This window comes from Microtus oregoni, unplaced genomic scaffold, assembly GCF_018167655.1.
Source record: "Microtus oregoni isolate MIOR12 unplaced genomic scaffold, Mior012 000037F_ref0000500, whole genome shotgun sequence".
NCBI lineage: Eukaryota > Metazoa > Chordata > Mammalia > Rodentia > Cricetidae > Microtus > Microtus oregoni.
Genome location: NW_024543096.1, coordinates 24,357,204 through 24,376,580, shown reverse-complemented (window position 1 = coordinate 24,376,580; position 19,377 = coordinate 24,357,204). Strand labels below are relative to the sequence as shown.

At 43.9% G+C, this 19,377-nt stretch overlaps 1 protein-coding gene across 1 annotated transcript in view; it reads right to left on the bottom strand.

The window, feature by feature from the left end:
* Positions 1-19,377, bottom strand: part of Metap1d (methionyl aminopeptidase type 1D, mitochondrial) — a 67,792-nt gene that overhangs the window by 11,014 nt on the left and 37,401 nt on the right. The window contains exons 2-6 of the mRNA XM_041631592.1: positions 9,478-9,635; positions 6,625-6,774; positions 5,055-5,203; positions 4,450-4,492; positions 832-995 (exon numbers count right to left, since the gene is read on the bottom strand). Coding sequence (XP_041487526.1) covers positions 832-995; positions 4,450-4,492; positions 5,055-5,203; positions 6,625-6,774; positions 9,478-9,635 — 664 coding nt within the window. The remainder of the gene's footprint in view (positions 1-831; positions 996-4,449; positions 4,493-5,054; positions 5,204-6,624; positions 6,775-9,477; positions 9,636-19,377) is intronic.

Genomic DNA, 19,377 nt, shown 5'->3' with positions numbered 1-19,377 from the left:
ACTGCCTTTTTTCTTAAAGTATTTGAAGGCGTGCTCAGAGAAAAAGGCAGCATCTTTTCAAGGTGACTGAGCTTTCCATCCTTTGGGCAAACGGGGGTGTTCAGAGGCCCAGACTCATATTAATGAGAACAGCACTCTAAAGGGGACTGGCTGATCATCTTTAAGAAAATGTGTTACTTTTAAATGAAAACACATATTCTGCATGTCTACTCCAAAACATTTAGGAGAAAAAAAAAAGAGGGGCTCTGAAAGTGGGGAACAGATCACAAAGAAAAGCCTCGAGTTCAGAAAATATGCTTACACTCAAAAAGCAAGCCCAGGAAAAACTCTGGGGAAAGTAAACAATGTTTTATAGGGAAAACGGCCCAGATAAAAAGGGCCACAGAATGGCCTTTCAGGCTGCTGCAAGCTCACACTTCTGATCCTGGCAGCACTGGAATGCTTCCCTTCGTTTCTTTATGAAATGGACTTTCCTCCTTTCTCACCATCTAAGGGCTGGGACGATCAGCTCCTTTCTTAGGAGGCGTCTTCCACACTTGAATAAAGGGACAGCACAGACCAGCAGGTCAAGCTAAAACAAAAGCAGCCATGTAAATACTGCTCACTGCTCCACTAAGTTTCCTTGCTGATCCTGGTCAAATTCACTTTTTTAAACCATTAAAAAAAAAAAAAAACCCAGGGAACAATATTGCAGCCAGGCAGTTCACATACTGATATCAGACTGAAATGATGGCTGTGAATCATAAAACATGTCATCAACTTTCTACGAAGCCACCGATAACCTTTGTGCCGCTCGCCAACCCTCCTTTTACCTGTCAGCGCAGGGCTTACCTGATTGTGTTTCCAATTACAGAGAAGGGGGCCCCAGTTCTGCAAGCTGCAATTGCTTCATCTCTACACCTCCTGGCCACCTCTACTAACTTTTTACCACGTTCATCCACATTGCCCACCAGAAAGGTCTCAGAGGTGTCTCCATGGTAGCCATTGTAATAGACCTAAACACAGGCACAGATTTTTAAGGTACGTCCTTGTCTGGAATCCTATTCGCCTACAGTATATATACACTGTTTGTTTATGTATTTAGTAAATTCATTATCTTCTCAGAGTTAGTTTCAAGCTCACATATTAAAGAAATAACAGATGTACTAAAACCATTGTGAGATTTAAAAGCTAAAACCATGCGATGATCCTGCAAAACCTAAAAAAGAACAAATGGCCAGCTCAGTTACTTCAGCTTGGTGATTAGTGGTACTATTGTAGCATTGAGATCCCTCATTTTAGTTCTGAGAAAGCGAAGCTATGCTTGGAAAAATTAGTTATCAGATACATTGCCCTGCAATTACCACAGTAGGTTTGGAAAATGAAGTATTTAGCATAGTAAAACATGTCCTCAGTGTCATGAGGATCTGCGCGCTCTTTATTTACTAGCTCCCTAACCAGACACGATACATAACGACAGGAAGAATAAGACAGACACGTCAGCCGCTGTGACGGCCGGCAGTAGAATCTCACGCTAAGAACTGAAGTGGCTCAGTACAGCAATGAAATATGGTGGGAAAATTCGACGTCTAGAAATGAAATTTGAATCAAATGTTCCAGACAGCACAATGAGAACGGGAAACACTCCATGTGGATTTTTAAAGAATTAGAACATATCAAAGCAAGCTCAGGAGTAAAATCACAGAAAGATAATTCTATCTGTCTTCAATGACTCGGGAGCTCCATGTGATCTTGAACAATATCAGGTTCATCATGAAAAATCAATAGTTAGCAAACACCAGAATGCATGCAGAATGCGGGAGACTAGTTGACTATTGATCCTTGGATGTAACATGGCATTTGCTATTTTGCATGCATTTATCCTAATTATCTTCATAGTTCTCCTTTCCCTAAGGTAGAGTGCAGAGACTCTTCAGAGAAAGGCTGTTTATTTACAACTTCCGTCTAAATTAACGCCACACCCATACTCTGGTGCACACTGAAGAAGATCTTTTAGACAGCAAGAAGGAGATGAGGAGTCGTCACAGAGATCTCTGGCTTTCAAGTCAGGAAACTGAGGCACAAACGACTTGTTAAAGTTACTGGCAGAGTATACCCCAACCAATCTGATAGACTGATAGCTTCTAATTGCAGACCCTCCTAAGGCTCTCACAGTACTGTTTTCTAATTTCTTCCCACTTATATTCCTTTACAGAAGAATGTAAGCATTTTTCATATGTAAGAATATAGAATTTGCTAATATAATTGTAATTATTCAAGAAAATTTGTGACTGTGTTTTTAAGTAAAAGTGTACCTTTTAAATTCATTTAACTTGCTGTTTTTGTATTACTCTAAAATGAAAATATATTAAAATTATTTATTTTGTGTGTACATATGAATATGTGTGTACGTGTGTACACATGCCGTGGCGTGTGTGTGGAGACCAGAAGACAACTTGCAGGAGTCGGTTCTCCCCTTCCACCACGTGGGTCCCAGGGATTGAACTCCGGTTGTCGATTCTGGCAACAGTGCTTTTGCTTGCTGATCCATTTACTCTTCCCTATTACTTTTTAATAACTCTTAAAATAACTATTTAAGGGACTCACTGCACACGGAACACAATGCTTGTGTGTCTTCCTGGGGACTGAACCCAAGGCTTTGCACAGGTGTGGCAGGAAGATGCTGTCGAAAAGGGGCAGTCAACAACAGCTATAGTTTGTCCCCACAAACCATTCTAAGGCTTCATCTAGCAAGTATTAACCGAGCAACTACTATGAACGCCACACTGTCATAAAAAATTAACTTTCAAGAGAAAAAGCAACTCATTTTCTCTTGTACATAGTAGACATAAGATAAAATGGGTATTCCAGACAAAAGCATAGGAGCTGGAAATGCAGTTCTTCAGTTAATAAAATATCTCATAAGAAATACAATTTTTTGATACTGACGAATATGTCTCTTAGGCTCCTTTACATTTCTAGGCACTAGAAAGTGTTTCAAGTGAGCTTAAGGATTGTTGGAATAGTTTAAGCTTCAGAAATGAAATTCTTTATTAAAAACCTTTAGGAAGCCCAGAAAGGAATAATGCGTTCCCTCTGGGCATGTTGGGAACACCATGGGAGATGTCCTATATCACTCGAGCAGCAATATTTTATTAGTGGGTGATTAGGTGAGGTAATAAACGTGAGACCCTAAAATCAGGTCCAATCCAAGATAAAATGGCTCACAAGAGAGACTTGACGTCAGGTGCACTTCACCAAGCCACCTCCCGCACAATTCTGAGTGGGAGAGACCCTACCAGGAGGTGTGGAATGACACTCAAGCGTCCTAAGACACAATGACACGGGAAGTAACATGAGCCAGAATTGTCTGGCTATTCCTGTGCAGAGACGGAAGAAACAAGGCTGGATTAACTTAAACAGCTAAAAATCTAACACAATCTACTGGTGCCCATTTCCATCGCATTCCCACTGCTACCCGGCTTTCCGTCTGGAGGTGAAATAACTATTATTACAAGTATTTAGTGTCTAATAGAGAATGTGGTTTTTGAATGGCACCCATCCCTAAGAGTCCCTGCTAGGTGCTCACATTTTATCTATCTAAAAGTTATTAATTAGAGATGTGCAGATTTTATTTGTCCTCTTTACCATTCAAAAGGCACCAGGACAAACAATCTGAAATGAAATGAGCACAAACCATCCAAGTCTGAGGACGGCGAGAGGCTAAGGAAATGAGAAACGGTTACCCCTGGACAATTTTCAGCCCCAAGTTAAATTACTTAGGCTTCTTATTTAAAAAGAAAGGCCATCAACCATCTGGTGAAAACGTAAATTCAGACAGAAAGACCACTCTGCTTGTGTGCTCCGAGCTCAGGCCCCTCTACGCCAGAGATGGAACACAACGTTACCTTCGGGGATTTTAATAAATCTAGGGAACACTGCTAGCAAAAGAGTTGCTGTCCAAATAGACGGACACGCAGGCCAATGTAGCCCCTAATGACAGAGTAAGATAATGACAGGCCCCACTCAAAATCAGCAGGAAGAGGAAGATCAATCTTGGCAGAGTGAAGGAAAAATGCTGGCTTTCTTCGCGTTAGCTCATCTCATACATATCTAGCTTGAGCAGCTGCCCAGTGCGGCGGTGTTCTGCATTAACCACACAGTGGATCAATAACAATTACACCTTCTCAAAAACATGACACATAGCAGGATTGGGCTGACATTTCACTTAGGCCAACATTGATCTCAGTGCATCTGATTCCAGCCCGAAATTCAAGGCAGGCCTGGCTTGACTTGGAATAAACACGGAGTTAAAGACAAAAAGGGAAGCCAGCTGCTTGTGTCCGGGGGCTGGAAGTAAACAGCACTCCCCGAGCGGGCGCGGTTCACATTTTCAAGTCGCTCTCCTTCCTGTTGCTACCAGCAATTCTGAAGTTGATCAAAGATGATTTTTTTATATGATTTACTCACCGTGACATCAATGTTGATAATATCCCCATCCTGAAGAGGTCGGCTGAAACATAAACAGAGAACAAATGGTGATAGACAGATCTCAATAAAGAGAAATGTGAAATGAGTGCCCACCGACCACTACTGCAGACCCAGGGTGCTGCGGTGATAAACTGCATGGAGCAGGGGCGGCTGGAGTAGCCAGATCTGACCTTTGTCTGTCGTTAATCACACCACACTTTATGAGAAATACAGGAAGCAAGCATTGCTGCCTTAAGATTTCACGATTCTTTAAAGAGATAGACTTCCTAATTACCTTAAGTTTGCAAACAGCCAAAACAATAGCTGTCAATAGAATCTGCCTCCATTACCACGTGGTAAAAATTGGGTAAGTTGAAAGAAATAGGCAATGCACGAATATTTCTGCGGCTCGCTTGCTGCTTTAAGAAACATCAAATGGTGGTGTTAAGACCATGTGGAAGTAAAACACCTCGACGTTTTTATTTCATCGTAATCAGTTTCAGAAGCATGTATGCAGGTAGGTTTCAACTGAAGCACAGGATTTTTCAGTGTGGGCTACGGATCTTAGTTTCCAAAGGAACAATACATTATTGAAAAATGAATACCTGTCAGGAATGCCATGGCAGAGCACATTGTTTACAGAGGTGCAAACAGATTTTGGAAAGCGGCCATAGCCCAGAGGTGAGGGATAGGCATCGTGACTGATGGTTTCGCGATGAACTAGAGCATCAATCTCTTCTGTTGTCATGTCAACCTGAAATATTAAATAAAGTGTGCAGCGACAGTTGGAGACATTTCCTGTGTTTATTGACTGTGCCTGCAACAACAGCACTGCCAAGGTGAGACTGTATAAATTCGCCACGATGAATTCGGAGTGTAGCCTTAATTGGTCGTGACTCCCGCCACCCCCCTCAGCTGTGCTCTCTTGATCATTTGGGTACATGATGGCGTCATAAACCATCAGGAAATACAGTGAGTCATTAAGTGATGATTCCTGTTAGCTTGATGATTTCACCAGTTCCTTCTTCCTCGAGGGTCAGAGCTCTGGCTAAGGGAAGCATAGAAATAAGTGTGCGAACAGAATGCTGCCTTAGAGGAGCTTCACCTATACCTTTTCATCTTGTTGAAACGCCGCATGGGCGAGCTTTGCAGCAACGGCAGGGAGGTGATGCACCGTTATTTTAAAAACCCAGTCTCTAATGCCTTTCACAGAGATTTTATTCTCTATAAGCTTGATTTCTTTCATGCCCAGATAAGTATGTTTTAATGCTTCCCATACTAGAGAATATCCAATTATTTTCCAATGAAGAGAACTGAAATTGAAGGGTCTTGCTTTGTTCTGTTTTGCGCTGCCGGGGATTGAACCCGGGGCCTCAATTACACCAGGCAAGTGTTCTGCGCTTTAGCTGTACCCCAACTCCAGAAACTGAGTTTCGCAAGCACACGAAGACTATCTCCATGAGATACACTACAAATAAAATTCTACAACCAAGTAAAATTACTCAGGAGCTGCTAACTAATTCCTCAACAATTTCCTGTCTTGGTTGATATCCACCTATCCCTGGTTATGTCGCTATAATAGTCAACTACACAGGTGACATAGTAAGCAAATCCACCACCGAGTCCCACTTTGAAACTACGTTTATACTTCTTTATGAACTATGGGCAGCAAGATGTTTGGGGTGATTCTAAAAGGACTGACTCTTGTAGCAGTATCTATCTCTATGTATGTATGTATGTATGCATGCATGCATGCATGTATGTATGTATATAACCAAGCTACTGTGGTTTTCATATTGGGCCTACCCTTTCTTTGTAAAGAACATTCAAGAAAAGAAGAGGCAGACTACAAGGTAGGGCCAACACTTTCAACACATGGAGGTGATGTGGGAAATATAAGCAGAGCACAGGCAGAGGAAAGGTGGCAAAGCCGAGGTCCTCTGCCACAGAGCACCTCGGAGGGGCCGAGTCAACGGAGCGTCTCTAGAACTCTGCCAGTTACAACTGAGTTTAGAAGTTTACATTATTTCTTGAGCAAACACATAAAATAGTAAAATCCCCCTTTCCCATCTTAAGGCTTTACTTTAAAAAACCAAATTACTAATAGATGAGAGTAAAGAGGGAGTTAAGGAGAAAGAGAGAGGAAGTACGGAAGTTACTCTGGCTTGGTACCACCTTCAAGCTCTTCCCAGCCAGGAGGAGGATGTGTCGGGCCAGCTGACAAGCCTCACGGAGCCCTCGGATCTGATCTTCAGTCTTAACTTCTATGCTGTCTCCCCAGTCGGGCACAAGGCCTGTCGTCACATAGTCTGGCTTCTTTATGTGCTTCGGGAAAAAAGATTGAACACGAAGATCAGAACCCAGCACACGACAATGGCATCATTTTTTTCAGACACAGCCTCCTGCTTCATGGAGTTCTGCCCTTCCTGCCGATGCACCGACCTCCATAGCCAGCACAACAGACCTCCAGGCTACCCCCAGTTCCTTCCCCTGCCCTTTTGAACTTAACATCGCTTGGTAATGCTTCTCTGGATGGGCTGTTAACCTTACAGGCTTTGAGTCGGGTTCTGCTGAAGTAGACTTCTGGTCAAAACAAACAGCAGTTTTCTGTTCTCTGCTCCACCCGAGCCCATTAGACGCAAGGTCTCTGGATGAAAAAATGCCAGGTTTCCAGTCTGCACAATGCTTAATAAACACTCTCATCTTCTTCAGGCAATGCTAAAATGTAGGCAAAGGACAGCTCAACGCCCTCCCCAACGAGTCCATGTAAAAGGGTATTAAGTTCATGGGACCTGCCACATACAGTCTCACACTGGGTAACATGACAACCAAGCATTAGACAAAACAGCTGATTTCCTTCATGTCTTCTCCAAGGACAATACAATTACCTAGAACATTTCCACCATTTATCAAGAAGAACGAAGAGCCTGCACCTAACCCAAAGTCAAACACCCAAGCCTGATGCCTCCTGCGGCTGCTTCTCCAGCTTTGAATCCCACTGGTGGCTTTGGGAGGTACCAGTATCTTAGACACAGCTTCTGTCTGCCCCAGGGTCTGCAGGGCCCTTCCTGAGCTATTTATAGCAATAGTATGTAAGACCACTGACCACCACACAGTAAGGCCACACAGAAGTTTGGACAGGGAGTCATACTCAAAGTTCTGCAGGGCCAAGAGGTTGGGGCTCTTGTGTTTGTGAAGAGCGCCAGGTCAGACCTTAGGATCTTTTCTTATTCCACTGTTCAGAAGGGCTTTTTCTTTCCCTTATCTGTTTGCACTTGAGACAGGGTTTCTCACTGAACCTGGAGCTCATAGGTAGCCAAAAGCTCCAGGGATCCACCGTGTCCACATCCCCACTCGTCAACACTAGAATTACAGCACACACCAGCAGCAGCTGGGGTTCATGTGAGCGCAGAGGATCTGAGCTCAAGTTCTTACACTTGTATAGCAAACACGTAGGCACTGAGCCATTTCTCCAGCTGGAAGGGGTTTTGTTATTCAGGTAGTAGAATGGCCTGGTTTGTCAAACTGAGCCCTGAAGAAGCATCTCCTCTCCTATAGTCACCCCCACCAACTCCCTCAGATTACCAGGTCTCTCCCCAACAAGCCTATGTTCTTATTTCTGCTCTGTGAGCTGTCTTGGTTATAGCTATAGGCTGGGGGCTGCTGGGTTGTCTCTGAAACTGGCTAAAAGGCATAATACAACACATTTCTTTTAACTAGAGGTGTGTGTGTGTGTGTGTGCGCGCGTGTGCATGTATGGATATAACTATGCATTCATATGGATACAAATATGCATAGTTAAAAAAAAAAAGAAAAGAGCCGGGCAATGGTGGCGCATGCCTTTAATCCCAGCACTCGGGAGGCAGAGGCAGGCGGATCTCTGTGAGTTCGAGACCAGCCTGGTCTACAGAGCTAGTTCCAGGACAGGCTCCAAAAGCCACAGAGAAACCCTTTCTCGAAAAACAAAAAAAAAAAAAAAAACAAAAAAAACAAATATGCATAGTTGCAGAGGTGTGGAGACCACAGGATGATATCTGATGTCTTCCTTAATTGCTCTCTACCTGATTTTTTGAGACAGAGTCTCTCACTAAATCTGGAGCTTGCTGACTTGACCAGACTGACTGGCCAGTGAACCCTAGGGTTCTACCTGTCTCTGCCTCCCCTCCCCAGATCTGGAATTATAGGCATATGCTGCAGTCCTGGTTTTATGTGGGTGCTGGGGATGAGTGCAGGCCCTCATGTTTACAGAACAAACGCTCTAATGAATGAGCCATCTCCCTGGCCCTAGAGATTTTTTTTTTTGTTTTTACTGAAGAAAAATAATGTCAATTTTATGATTCGTACCAAATGTTGGCACTCTCTACAATGGTCAAATCTAAACCAAGCTAGGACTTTTAGTTCCTCTGTCTCTCAACCCTTGCTATAAAAATGGACTGCTCGCCTCCGGGAGCTATGCTCAGTGTGATTCACAATAAAGAGAAAGAGTGTACGAGGGAGAGAGCAGGTGACGTTCGGGACAAGTCTGTATCTCTTGTAGCTATTTTCCTTCTTCCTAAATGACGCCTTACACCGTCTTTGCATTTTCAAAGACAGAGAGATTGTCTTTCCACAATACTGAAACCTTCAGTGGGGAGAATCAGGAATGCTTTGGCTTTTATTTAATTTACTCTAAAAAAAAATTCGTAACACAGAAAGTTGAAGGGATTAAAAACATCCAGTGTGCTAATTTCCATGAATTTCTCTTGAATCATTCCAATTTTACAGTCATTTTCCCTAAAAAAGTCACAAACTATACACAGTTTTAGTTACATATTGAAATTTAACAATAAAAATTTTCTTAATTAAAAGCTGAAATTCCAGATAAGCTAAGCAGTTGTTTGCCTAGACCTTTATTTCTGTTTTAATAGACAGCCTCGAACTGCAGGATGTTAAAATAAAATGTCTTCCGTCACAATTTGAAATCACAAGCCAAGTTTTCAGTTCACCTCTGCCCGCCAGAAAGAGTAGCAGCCTGCATCAGTACAGTACCTTGGGAACAGGATGTGCGGGAGAAACTGCAGCCGGCGAGACTATATTGTGGGAGAGATCCCTTTGTCTCCAGAAAAAGAAATTTCTTCTTTGTTGACTGCCTGTCCGCTTGTATAAGCAGAGATGATTGAGTGGAGAAGACAAAATTCTCTGACAACCTATGAGCAAAAATAGATGTAGTTCAGGTTAAGAAGACAGACAGAAAGAAAAGACATTAACGGTGTTGCCCCTGAAGGTGCTATACCTATTAAATCATTAGTCTCATTCTTTATTGACTCAAAAGAGAAAGCCCCAGAGAGAAAGGGGCCAGCAGTATTCTGGTACAACAGTAGCATACCATATTGACTAACTGGCACTGTTTACATAAATTTCTGACGGTGGAGAGCTTTACTCTAATAGGAAATAAACATACGGAAAGATCTGCCCTGCAGCAGGTATGGAAAAGAGCAAATTCTGCTTCGGTACCTTGTGTGACGATGTCCAGATAACCCTAGAATTCAGGGCACTACTTTGGGGGCTCTACCCTCTTTAAAACCATTTTCCCTTCAAAAGCCACAGACAAATTGCCAGCTGCACTTTTGGCCTGCATAGGATAGCGACTGTGTGTTAAGTTCTTGTGCATGCAGGCATTATACCAAAATTCACTGCGATGAAGGCACAAGTTGGACCAAAGAGCAAAAATGTCGGTGAAACCAAAGAAAAGAAGCGTAGGCATTTAGAGGCATTTATTAAAATACTAAAAGCACATCTTTTGAGTCAGCAATTTATCTCCTTAGACTTTTATTTTGTTTTTGTTTTTTTGAGACAGGGTTTCTCTGTGTAACAGTCCTGTGTGTCCTGGAACTTGCTTTGTAGACCAGGCTGGCGTCAAACTCACTGAGATCCTCCTGCCTCTGCCTCCCAAGTGCTGGGATTAAAGGCGTGCACTCCCATCGTCTGGCTCTCTTTTCAGACTGTAGCCCACAGATAATTTGTAACTGTGGATGTATGAAGCCACACCTTTACCTAGGGATTGTTTGGGTAGAAAACTGTGAAGCAGCCTGATTTCAAATGGGAAGTATCAACAGAGGATGGGCTACACATATAATACTGTCCATCGATACAACAGAAAATTCTGAAATCATTAAGAAGAACGAAGCTAACTATGGCAGTGTGCATTCACGACTTGGGACACAGAGATGGGAGGCTCAGTTCACAGTCATCCTCTGATGCACAGTGAGTCTGACACCATCCTGAGCCACACAGGACTCCTTCCCAGGAGAGTGAAAGGCGCTAAGTGGTCTCTGTGCACTGATGGGCAGAGACCTCAAGGGAGTGGGGGTGGGCACGGTCAAAATACTTTGTGTACATGTAAGAAATTCATAAGGAATAAATTAAAAAATCATGTCCAAAAAAGAAACCCATTAGGGTAAAGGAAGCTTACACATTTAAGGCTTGTGTACATCTATACATTGCCAAGATTAATATTCATCAACAGGGGGAATTTCTAGAGTGTGTAATTAGGGCAAGAGGAGGGAAGACTTTGGTTCATTTTATTTTCTTCTATACTGTTAGCTTTTAAAAACCATCTACGTCTCAAAAAAAAATCGACTTCCATTACTATTACAATAAAAGCAATCGTTTAGAACCACCCCCCACAGGTCACAGCTATAAGACAGGCTGGCAGACTCCAGCCTAAGGGCCAGATCTGGCCTGCTGCCTGTCTTTACAGCTTAACACCAAGAAATGGGTTTTCACATTTATAAGTGGTTGGGAAAAAAAAATCAGAAGCAACAGTATCTTGTAAGGCGAAATTCAGATTTTGGTGCCCGTACCTACCCTGAGTTATTTACAACTGGTCAGGACTGTGTCTCAGCTAAGGCAGGGTTGATTAGCTGTGACAGAGCCTAAACCATTTACCTCTCAGCCCTGCCCAGCCACTGCTGAGGTCACCGCTGTTCTCACTCTGAGTTGCCCAGGCCAGGAGAATCAGCCACGAGGAAAAGGAGAGATTCTCGGTGGACCCTCCTCCATGGGATGAGGGGAGCGGGCTTTCAAGCACTCTGTGCTTGGGAACTGCTGGTCCTAGAGTCACATCTCAGCTGTGAGAACTGGTGGAGGATTGATCCCCAAGGTCAGCGTTGCTGACGGATTGAAAAAAGGCATGAGATTCAACGTTCAACATTTCATTCCGTTATGTTTTGCTCTCAGCTTGAACTCGGCACTGTAAAATCAGACACACAGAGGGGTTTGGGGTAATACTTGTACTAGTGTATCACATAGATAATGCTGAAGAGCACATATTAATGTATGTTCCTTATGTTTTTACTTTTCTGCACTGCTGGGGACCTAACCCAGGGCCCTGGACACAGACAGGTTCACACCCTCACAGAGCTAAAATCCCCAGCCACACTGGGCCCTCGTATTATTGTAGACAATTCCAAATCCCAGACAAGAGGCCAGAAAACCATTTATTTTCTTTTTTTAATGGTTTGCTGTTTTTATATTTTTGAAATGGGGCCTGGTCTGTTGACCAGAATGGTCCTGAACTCCGGGGCTCAATGTATTTTCCTATCTCAGCCTTCTGAGAGGTTGAGGATTCACAAGCCACCACACTCAGATCTAAAAGGACTTGAAACAGACAAGCATATTTTTCCTACTTTTTAAGATATTAGTTTTTTCTAATGAGTAGATGGGATGATAGCCTAGTAGGTAAACATGAAAATCTGAGTTTGACCCCCCAAAAGCAACATAAAGTCATGTATAAGCCGGGCAGTGTTGGCTCACACCTTTAATTCTAGCACTTGGGAGGCAGAGGCAAGTGAAGGGTTTTTATATGAAAAGACACATGAACACAACAACAACTTTTTAAAATTTAACTATTTTAATTGATTCTTTGGGAGTTTCACATCATGTACGCCAATTCCACTCACCTCCCAGTCCCCCATATCTTCCCCTTATCCCTGTAGCACCCCCCAAAAGGAAATAAAACACAGTAAGCAAGCAAGCAAACAAAACCAAGAACAAAACTAACAAAAAAACCCAAAACAAAACAAAAACTACAAAACCCCTCTTCCCTTCTCCTTCTTTCCTGCCTCTCCAACACCTGTTCATTCGTCCTGGTGGCATTGGGGGCCTCGGTGTGTCACACAGTAGACCCTTCTGTCCTATCAGCTTTACTGATGAATGATCATTGCCATGAGTCACTGGTCTGGCTCAAGGCCTCTGTTTCTGGTACACACCATCAAACTGGATCCTCACCAGAACTGCTCTGGGATGTCTCGTGGTTGCCCCAAGTCTTGGAGATCCTGTTGGTACTGTTCCACAGGACCAGTCCCTTCATGAGCTCCAACAGGTCCTAGATGGGTAGTTGCTAGGGTGACCAACCCAAGGCCTGGCCAGCTGTGGGCCTGAGTGGTGGCTGAGCTCGTCAGTCCAGACCACTGGGGTCACCCACCTCAGGAGAGGGGGGTGGAGCCAACTCACCTAGTCAATGCCCTCAGAGTCAGTTCACCATGACCTGTGGTGAGGGGTAGGGCTGTCTCTCTGGAGTGGAGGGGCCAGGTCTCTTGCTGTAGTGTTCAGTGAGAGGCAAAACCAGCTTTCCCAGGGCCAGCAAAGGGACCATGGCAACTCTTATAAAGGAAATCATTGCCGGGAAGTGGTAGCATATACCTTTAATCCCAGTACTTGGGAGGCAGAGGCAGGTGGATCTTTGTGAGTTTGAGGTCAGCCTGGTCTACATATCAAGTTTCAGGACTACATTCATAGAGAGACCCTGTCTCAAAAACAACAAACAAACAAGCAAACAGAAGGTAGTGATTCAGATTTAACAACTCCTTTTTGATGACCCTCATTGCTAGATGGTCATTTTATCCCTATTGGCCCTTACTGACTGTTAGGTAGGCAGCAGTTGTTCATGCCACTCTTTAAAGATGAAACACACACTCTCAGAATCAACAACCAGGCCCCCGTCAGCTCCCCATTTCCAAGCCTAGGGCTGGGACCACCACACTGCCATCTAACAGTATGCTGGGGCTCTGGAAGTCCAAACATGCCCGGCCGAAAACTGCAACGTTTTCATGATTTGGATTTTGAAGGAAGTTTTGCTTGTTTGTTTAATCTTGAAAAATATATGTCCTGTGCTCAGTTAACATTTCGAATGAAGACATCTTTTTCATGGAAATTCTTAGAGGAACTGGGAGGCATATGCTAATGAAGTCAGATAGACCTGCATTACCAAAACTTCTGCGCCCCACATTCTGAGCATTAAGGGGAGTAAGGGTGCTCTTCCTCCCATGTGGAAACCATCTCCAAAGAACAGCTGCTCCGCACACGACCGCCCTCCCTCCACTTCCATCTTTAACGTTTATCTGTGGGACACCCAGCTTTATCCTTTTTACTCAACACTGCGTTTGCCGCTTCCACTCTCCTGTTTCCACACCCTAGATCCGGGAAATACAGTGGTCCCAGCTTTCAAGGGCAGTACATTCCTGCAGGGGAGGCAAACGTTAAGTCAACAAAATGGAAGGAGGGATGAAAGCCAGGCTGGAGAGACGGCAGTGGTGTGACAGTTGTCTAGCAAGTGCGGTGACAGTGAACTCTGACCCACAGAGCGTTTCCTGTGCCAACACCTTGTTGAGTGGCTTCCAGGTGTTTCTGAGATAGGAGGCTTAGCACTGGCCTGCGTTCAGCAACACGTAACTGCCCTGCTACAGCCAGACAGTGGGTGATACAGACTCCGATCAATTTTATCACACAGGATTATTTTCAGTGTGGCTGATTACATGAAAGAGAGGCCATCTTTATCAGTAATATCAAGTTCAAGTACATAGGCATTACAGGGGAATCCTTTTTATGTACTTAAACTTGAATTATGAAACCGTCAGGTCTCCACTGGGACGCCTGGGTAAGGTTTGTGAGGTATTCACTTTCTGGGCGAACAGTGTGCCTAATGTATTTATCTGTCTTGCCAAATGGCAGTCTCACTGCCAGAAAGATACAAGCATGCCCCCTACCCCAGCAACTGTAGGGGCAAACACCAAACACTGGAAGCTCGGCCAGACACAGTTAATCTGTTGACAGCAACGGCTCTAATCAAATCCACTTAACCTTTACATTTGAAGTATTTTCCTTCAGTTTAATAAAAGTTACCCTATACATACTATCATAAAGTAACATGATTTTCACATACTATTATATATTTTTCTACTAACTATTCACACTGACCAGGAAAAAAAATAAGTGTTTTCACAGATGACATGAACAGATGGGTTTAAGTCTTGGTACCTTGGAAGACATTGATTGGTCTTCTGATCACCCTGTAAATGGTCACCAGGGATAATTTTTAAAACCTTTTATTTTTTGGTATATGTTATAAGATGCCTCTCTCTCTCTCTCTCTCTCTCTCTCTGATGTGGAAGTCTGGGGAGGACTCTAGAGGGCCTGCTCTAACTCATCTCTCCCTTATTCCTTTGAAACAAGATCTCTTACTAAATCTGGACTAGCCTGGCAATCCCCAGCAACCCTGATAGCTCTGGCCTTCCTCTCCACGTTCTGGGAGCTGTAAGCAGGACCATGCCCAGCTTTTAAACATAGGTACTCAAATTTTGAAGCCAGGTCCCCATGGTTGCCCAGGAAGCATTCTTACCAAAGAGCCACCTCCCCAGCTCTATCATATTTCAATCAATCAGTAATAGTCAAAATTCCAAATGCAAAAGGCGAGGCAGTGGTGGTGCATGCCTTTAATCCCAGCACTCGGGAGGCAGAGGCAGGCAGATCTCCAAGTCCAAGTTCTAGGACAGTCAAGACTACAGAGCAAGTTCCAGGACAGCCAGGCTACACAGAGGAACTCTGTCTCAAATTAAAAAAAAAAAAGAAAGAAACCCTAACCAATCAAACAAATAAATAAACAAATCCAAAAGCAGACTTGGCAAAATTAAAATCCCAATCTTTATTAATATAATCAGAGTTCTAGGAACATACTCAACCATAGTGTCTGATAAGAAGTCTGTTTTCTATATAGTTCTGTCTTATGATCCCTGTAATTATATCTAACTTCCAATTTGCTATTAATGTGGTGCTCAGTGACCATCTTCGGAGACGAGAACACTGCCTGGTCCTCTTGGCGGTGTGGTTTGCCAGAGTCACTACGCGTGCTCTTTTGGTGACGCTGCTTGGGGAGGAAGATGCAGGAGATGCTAATTACTGCAGGGGCAAATGGACCTATGTGATGTTTAGGATGCACTGGTGGAAACCATCAAGCACCCCAGAACAGGGAGCCCAGAGCAGAAAGGAGTCCCTTCCTGTTGGCCCATCAGAGTACCGTTACTGCTGACCCCCTAGCAGAAAAGCTGGAGGGTATCCACAGGCAGCAAATCCACACGTTGTGGGAGCTAAATATTTACTGTTATCAAAAGCAATGACACAAATTACATTCGGTGTCACAAAACTCCTATCAGAGTCTGAAGCTGAACCCTGAAATTGACAGACACCCGTTTCTTCCCCTCCGTGGAGTAGCATGCTGTGTGGGCTCAATGTCTCTTGAAATTGCTCTGTCCTCTGCCTCCTGCTGCACGGGCTTTGTATTTTAAATTTATACATGGGATATAATAAGTCTAGTGTATGGGTTTAAATATTTTCATATTTGGTAATAACATCAATTTCTAAACTCTGCCTGAGAGGTAGGGCTGTGGAACCCCGCATGCTGGAGGGAGGGCTGTGTCTTCCATGACTAATGTCACTGCACACAGCCTGCCCCATATTGATTGGCCTTGTAACTCAGGGTCCATTTTAATTGTTATCCGCTCGTGCTTTCTATACCACTTAATGAAATGCTTCCATTGCGCCCACCGTGCCCTGGGTTTTTATGCGTACCTTTGCTAATGACCCTTTATTAAGCCAATTTTACCCGTGAAAATATGAGTTTTCTTTTGGTCAACAGGTATTCTTAGGGGTGAGGTCTGAAGGAACTTTCACAGGGGCCTGTAACGTGTTCGTTATTTTAAGCAGTTGTAAAAGTGGACAAGTGCGCTCGTACTCTAGCGTGGCGACCAGCACCTCGATCTTCCATTACAGACTTCCACTCGGCAGCAGGCCACCCATCCTCACGCAGCCACATTCAGGAGGGGCCAAACATCTGGCTAGGGAACAACACGATAAAGCAGCCTGGCACTACCTTACGCTCGCTAACAATGTCAACCAGAGATAATACGGGATTGAAAAGACACCCTGTAAAATGTCTTGCTGAATATATTTCTTCATAATGATCAGCAAATGCCAAAGTCTAGTAACAAAACTATTATTTATAGCATATTAACATCTAATTGATTTTACAAATGGAGGCAATTATTTTGGATGAAGGGAGGACTGTCTGCCAGATTTAAATGATTTATGATTACCAAGAGAGAAAACAACAATGTTTTACTAATTCATTTTCAACTGTGGCTCTTGCAGTCATTGATAATTTTAATTTTAACCAAATGATTTGCTTAAATAAGACATTAACTTCAACTTAAAAAAAAAAAGGCAGCTTACTTTGTGTCAGCAATCTGACAGAGTTTGGTTTTGTTTTACTGCTCAAAAAACGCTGCTTCCTCCAGTAGGCTTAGAAAATACTGTCCCCTAGGAACACATTTTTGAAGCGCAGATTTAGAACCACAGAAAGATGAGACTTCCACCGACTCCAACCACTCCCTCCGAGCAGAAACCACAGCTCTCAGAGCGTCACGTGCCTGGAGTCCAAGAGAAGGCTGCAAGAGCATCTCCCCCCATCTCTTGACCTAAAGCGCTGACTCTCCTCCGTGTAAAAGGTTTCCTAACTCCATAAAGGTTGCGGAAGAAAAATGAAAAAGTCTGAGTCACTCCCTATGATGCTTCTGCCATCTAGGACGAGGATGTACATGTTTGAAAAAGAAGGGAGGGCCTGGTGGGTCCTTCCCATTTCCAGGCAGCTATAAAGCAGAAGAGAAGCTCACGTTTCACAAGAAATAACCTGTGCGTTTGTGGAAGGAAAAACACATCCACACATGGGGGATTGCCCCAGGCTGCAGCAGAACTGATTGGGCAAAGCTGACGGACAAGGGCTCTTGAAACTAAACAACAGCAAATTCATCCTGCTGACAGATGTTGCTGACATCAAAGCAACGAGGACTCCCCCGACTCCCAATTTTTTAAAAACAATTAGTACCTTGCCACAGTCCACACATCGAGGACAGAGTTAAGTTTTTTAATCAGTCACAATAAACATTATAAGATCTGTTCCCAGAGAGCTCCAGTTCAGTTAGAGACGATTCTGGTGTGTTTGTAGCTGTGGGCCTTGCCAAACACTGGTTTATTCATTCCCATGGACATGTCTGGGAAGGCAAGCTGGGCATGCCATCAGCCCCTTCCTTCTAGGGGTTAACTGCTCTGGCTGCCAAATAAAATACAGAGCGAGCCATGTAATTATGGAGACAGTCAAAGGGCAGGCTCTATTTTGAAATCTATTTGCACAGACAAGGTCTTCCAATTGAACTTACAGGAAACAAGCTGGAAAAGAGCCCCTGTCCCCCAGATGCCGTCCACACTTTCCCTCCATCTCAGGAAGTCATGGATATGGACACCATCCACCATTGCTTCCTGGATTTCAAGCTGAGATGCCCTTGCAGAGAGAAGAGTGGGTCTGTTTCACAAACCTAGGAGGATCACTGGGGGGGGGGGGGGTTAATTAGCATCATTTGGAACGGCCTCCAAACGGTAAAGATAGAGCATTTGCTAAAAGAGGCAAAGGCCCAGTTGGTATGCAGGTGTTGGGAAAGTGCTCATTTTCTGCAATGTCCGAAAGGAAGCACGTAGTGGGTGTAACGGGTTGCTACAAGTACTTGTGCGAAATAAAGACTCTAGCTGACATCCAGCAGGGCTGTCCTTGCGGTTATTTATAGCTAAAACCATGACTACAGCCATGAAGATCCCACAGGATGAAGAGAAAATACGCCACCTACTAAGAGACAAATGTGGAAACTCGTTTTTGAAAAGAACATTTATTTTTATGTGTCGGGGGTTTTGTCTGCATGTATGTCCTTGCACCATGTGCATATCTCGTATTCATAGAAGATGGAAGAGAACACCAGACCCCCTGGAACTGATGTTACACACAGCTGGAAGCTGCCATGTGGGTGCTGGGAACTGGACTCTGGTCCTCTGGAAGAGCAGCCAGTGCTGTAGTTGGCTGAGCCATCTCTCCAGCCCAGAAACTCCCATTTATCATGAAATGTGAGTGTCCACTCTGGTTGCTCACACTCTTCTGTGAGGAGGCATTGTTTGAACACTGCAATGGGGTTGGCTATTATTTATTATAATAAAATAAGTGGCGGATGAAGGTGAGGCAGACACTCGTCTGTGGATGTTAGAGCCATCCCTCAAAGTCTGGGGGTCCTGGTTCTGGAGAACACAAGCTAGACTCAGTCACACAGAGAGCACTTCTGAGGAAAGTGGGGGTGGCAGCTTGGGGCACCCTAGTTCAATAATAACAGTCAAGAATGGCTCAAAGCAAAGCAGGACCCTCCCCAAGGCTCCCCAGGACGTTAGTTCTATGCAACATCCTGCTTCCTTTTTTTAAAAAAAAAAATGTATTAACGACAATGACACCACTGACAGAAACTATTTAGGAAAAGACTTCAATTTGCTTCTTTAAAAAAGTCAAGTTTGAGAATGGAGAGACGTTGAGAGCACTGGCTGCTCTTCCTGAGGACCTGGGTTCAATTCCCAGCGCCTACATGGTGGCTCACAACCATCTGTGGCTCCAGTCACCAGCTATGTAACACCTCTCTGGCCTCTGTGGGCATCAGGTACTTACATGGTGCACAGACATACACGCAAACCAAATACCGTAAGTATAAAGAAATCGATTTGATAATGGGATTATTTACGAGTAGCTACCAC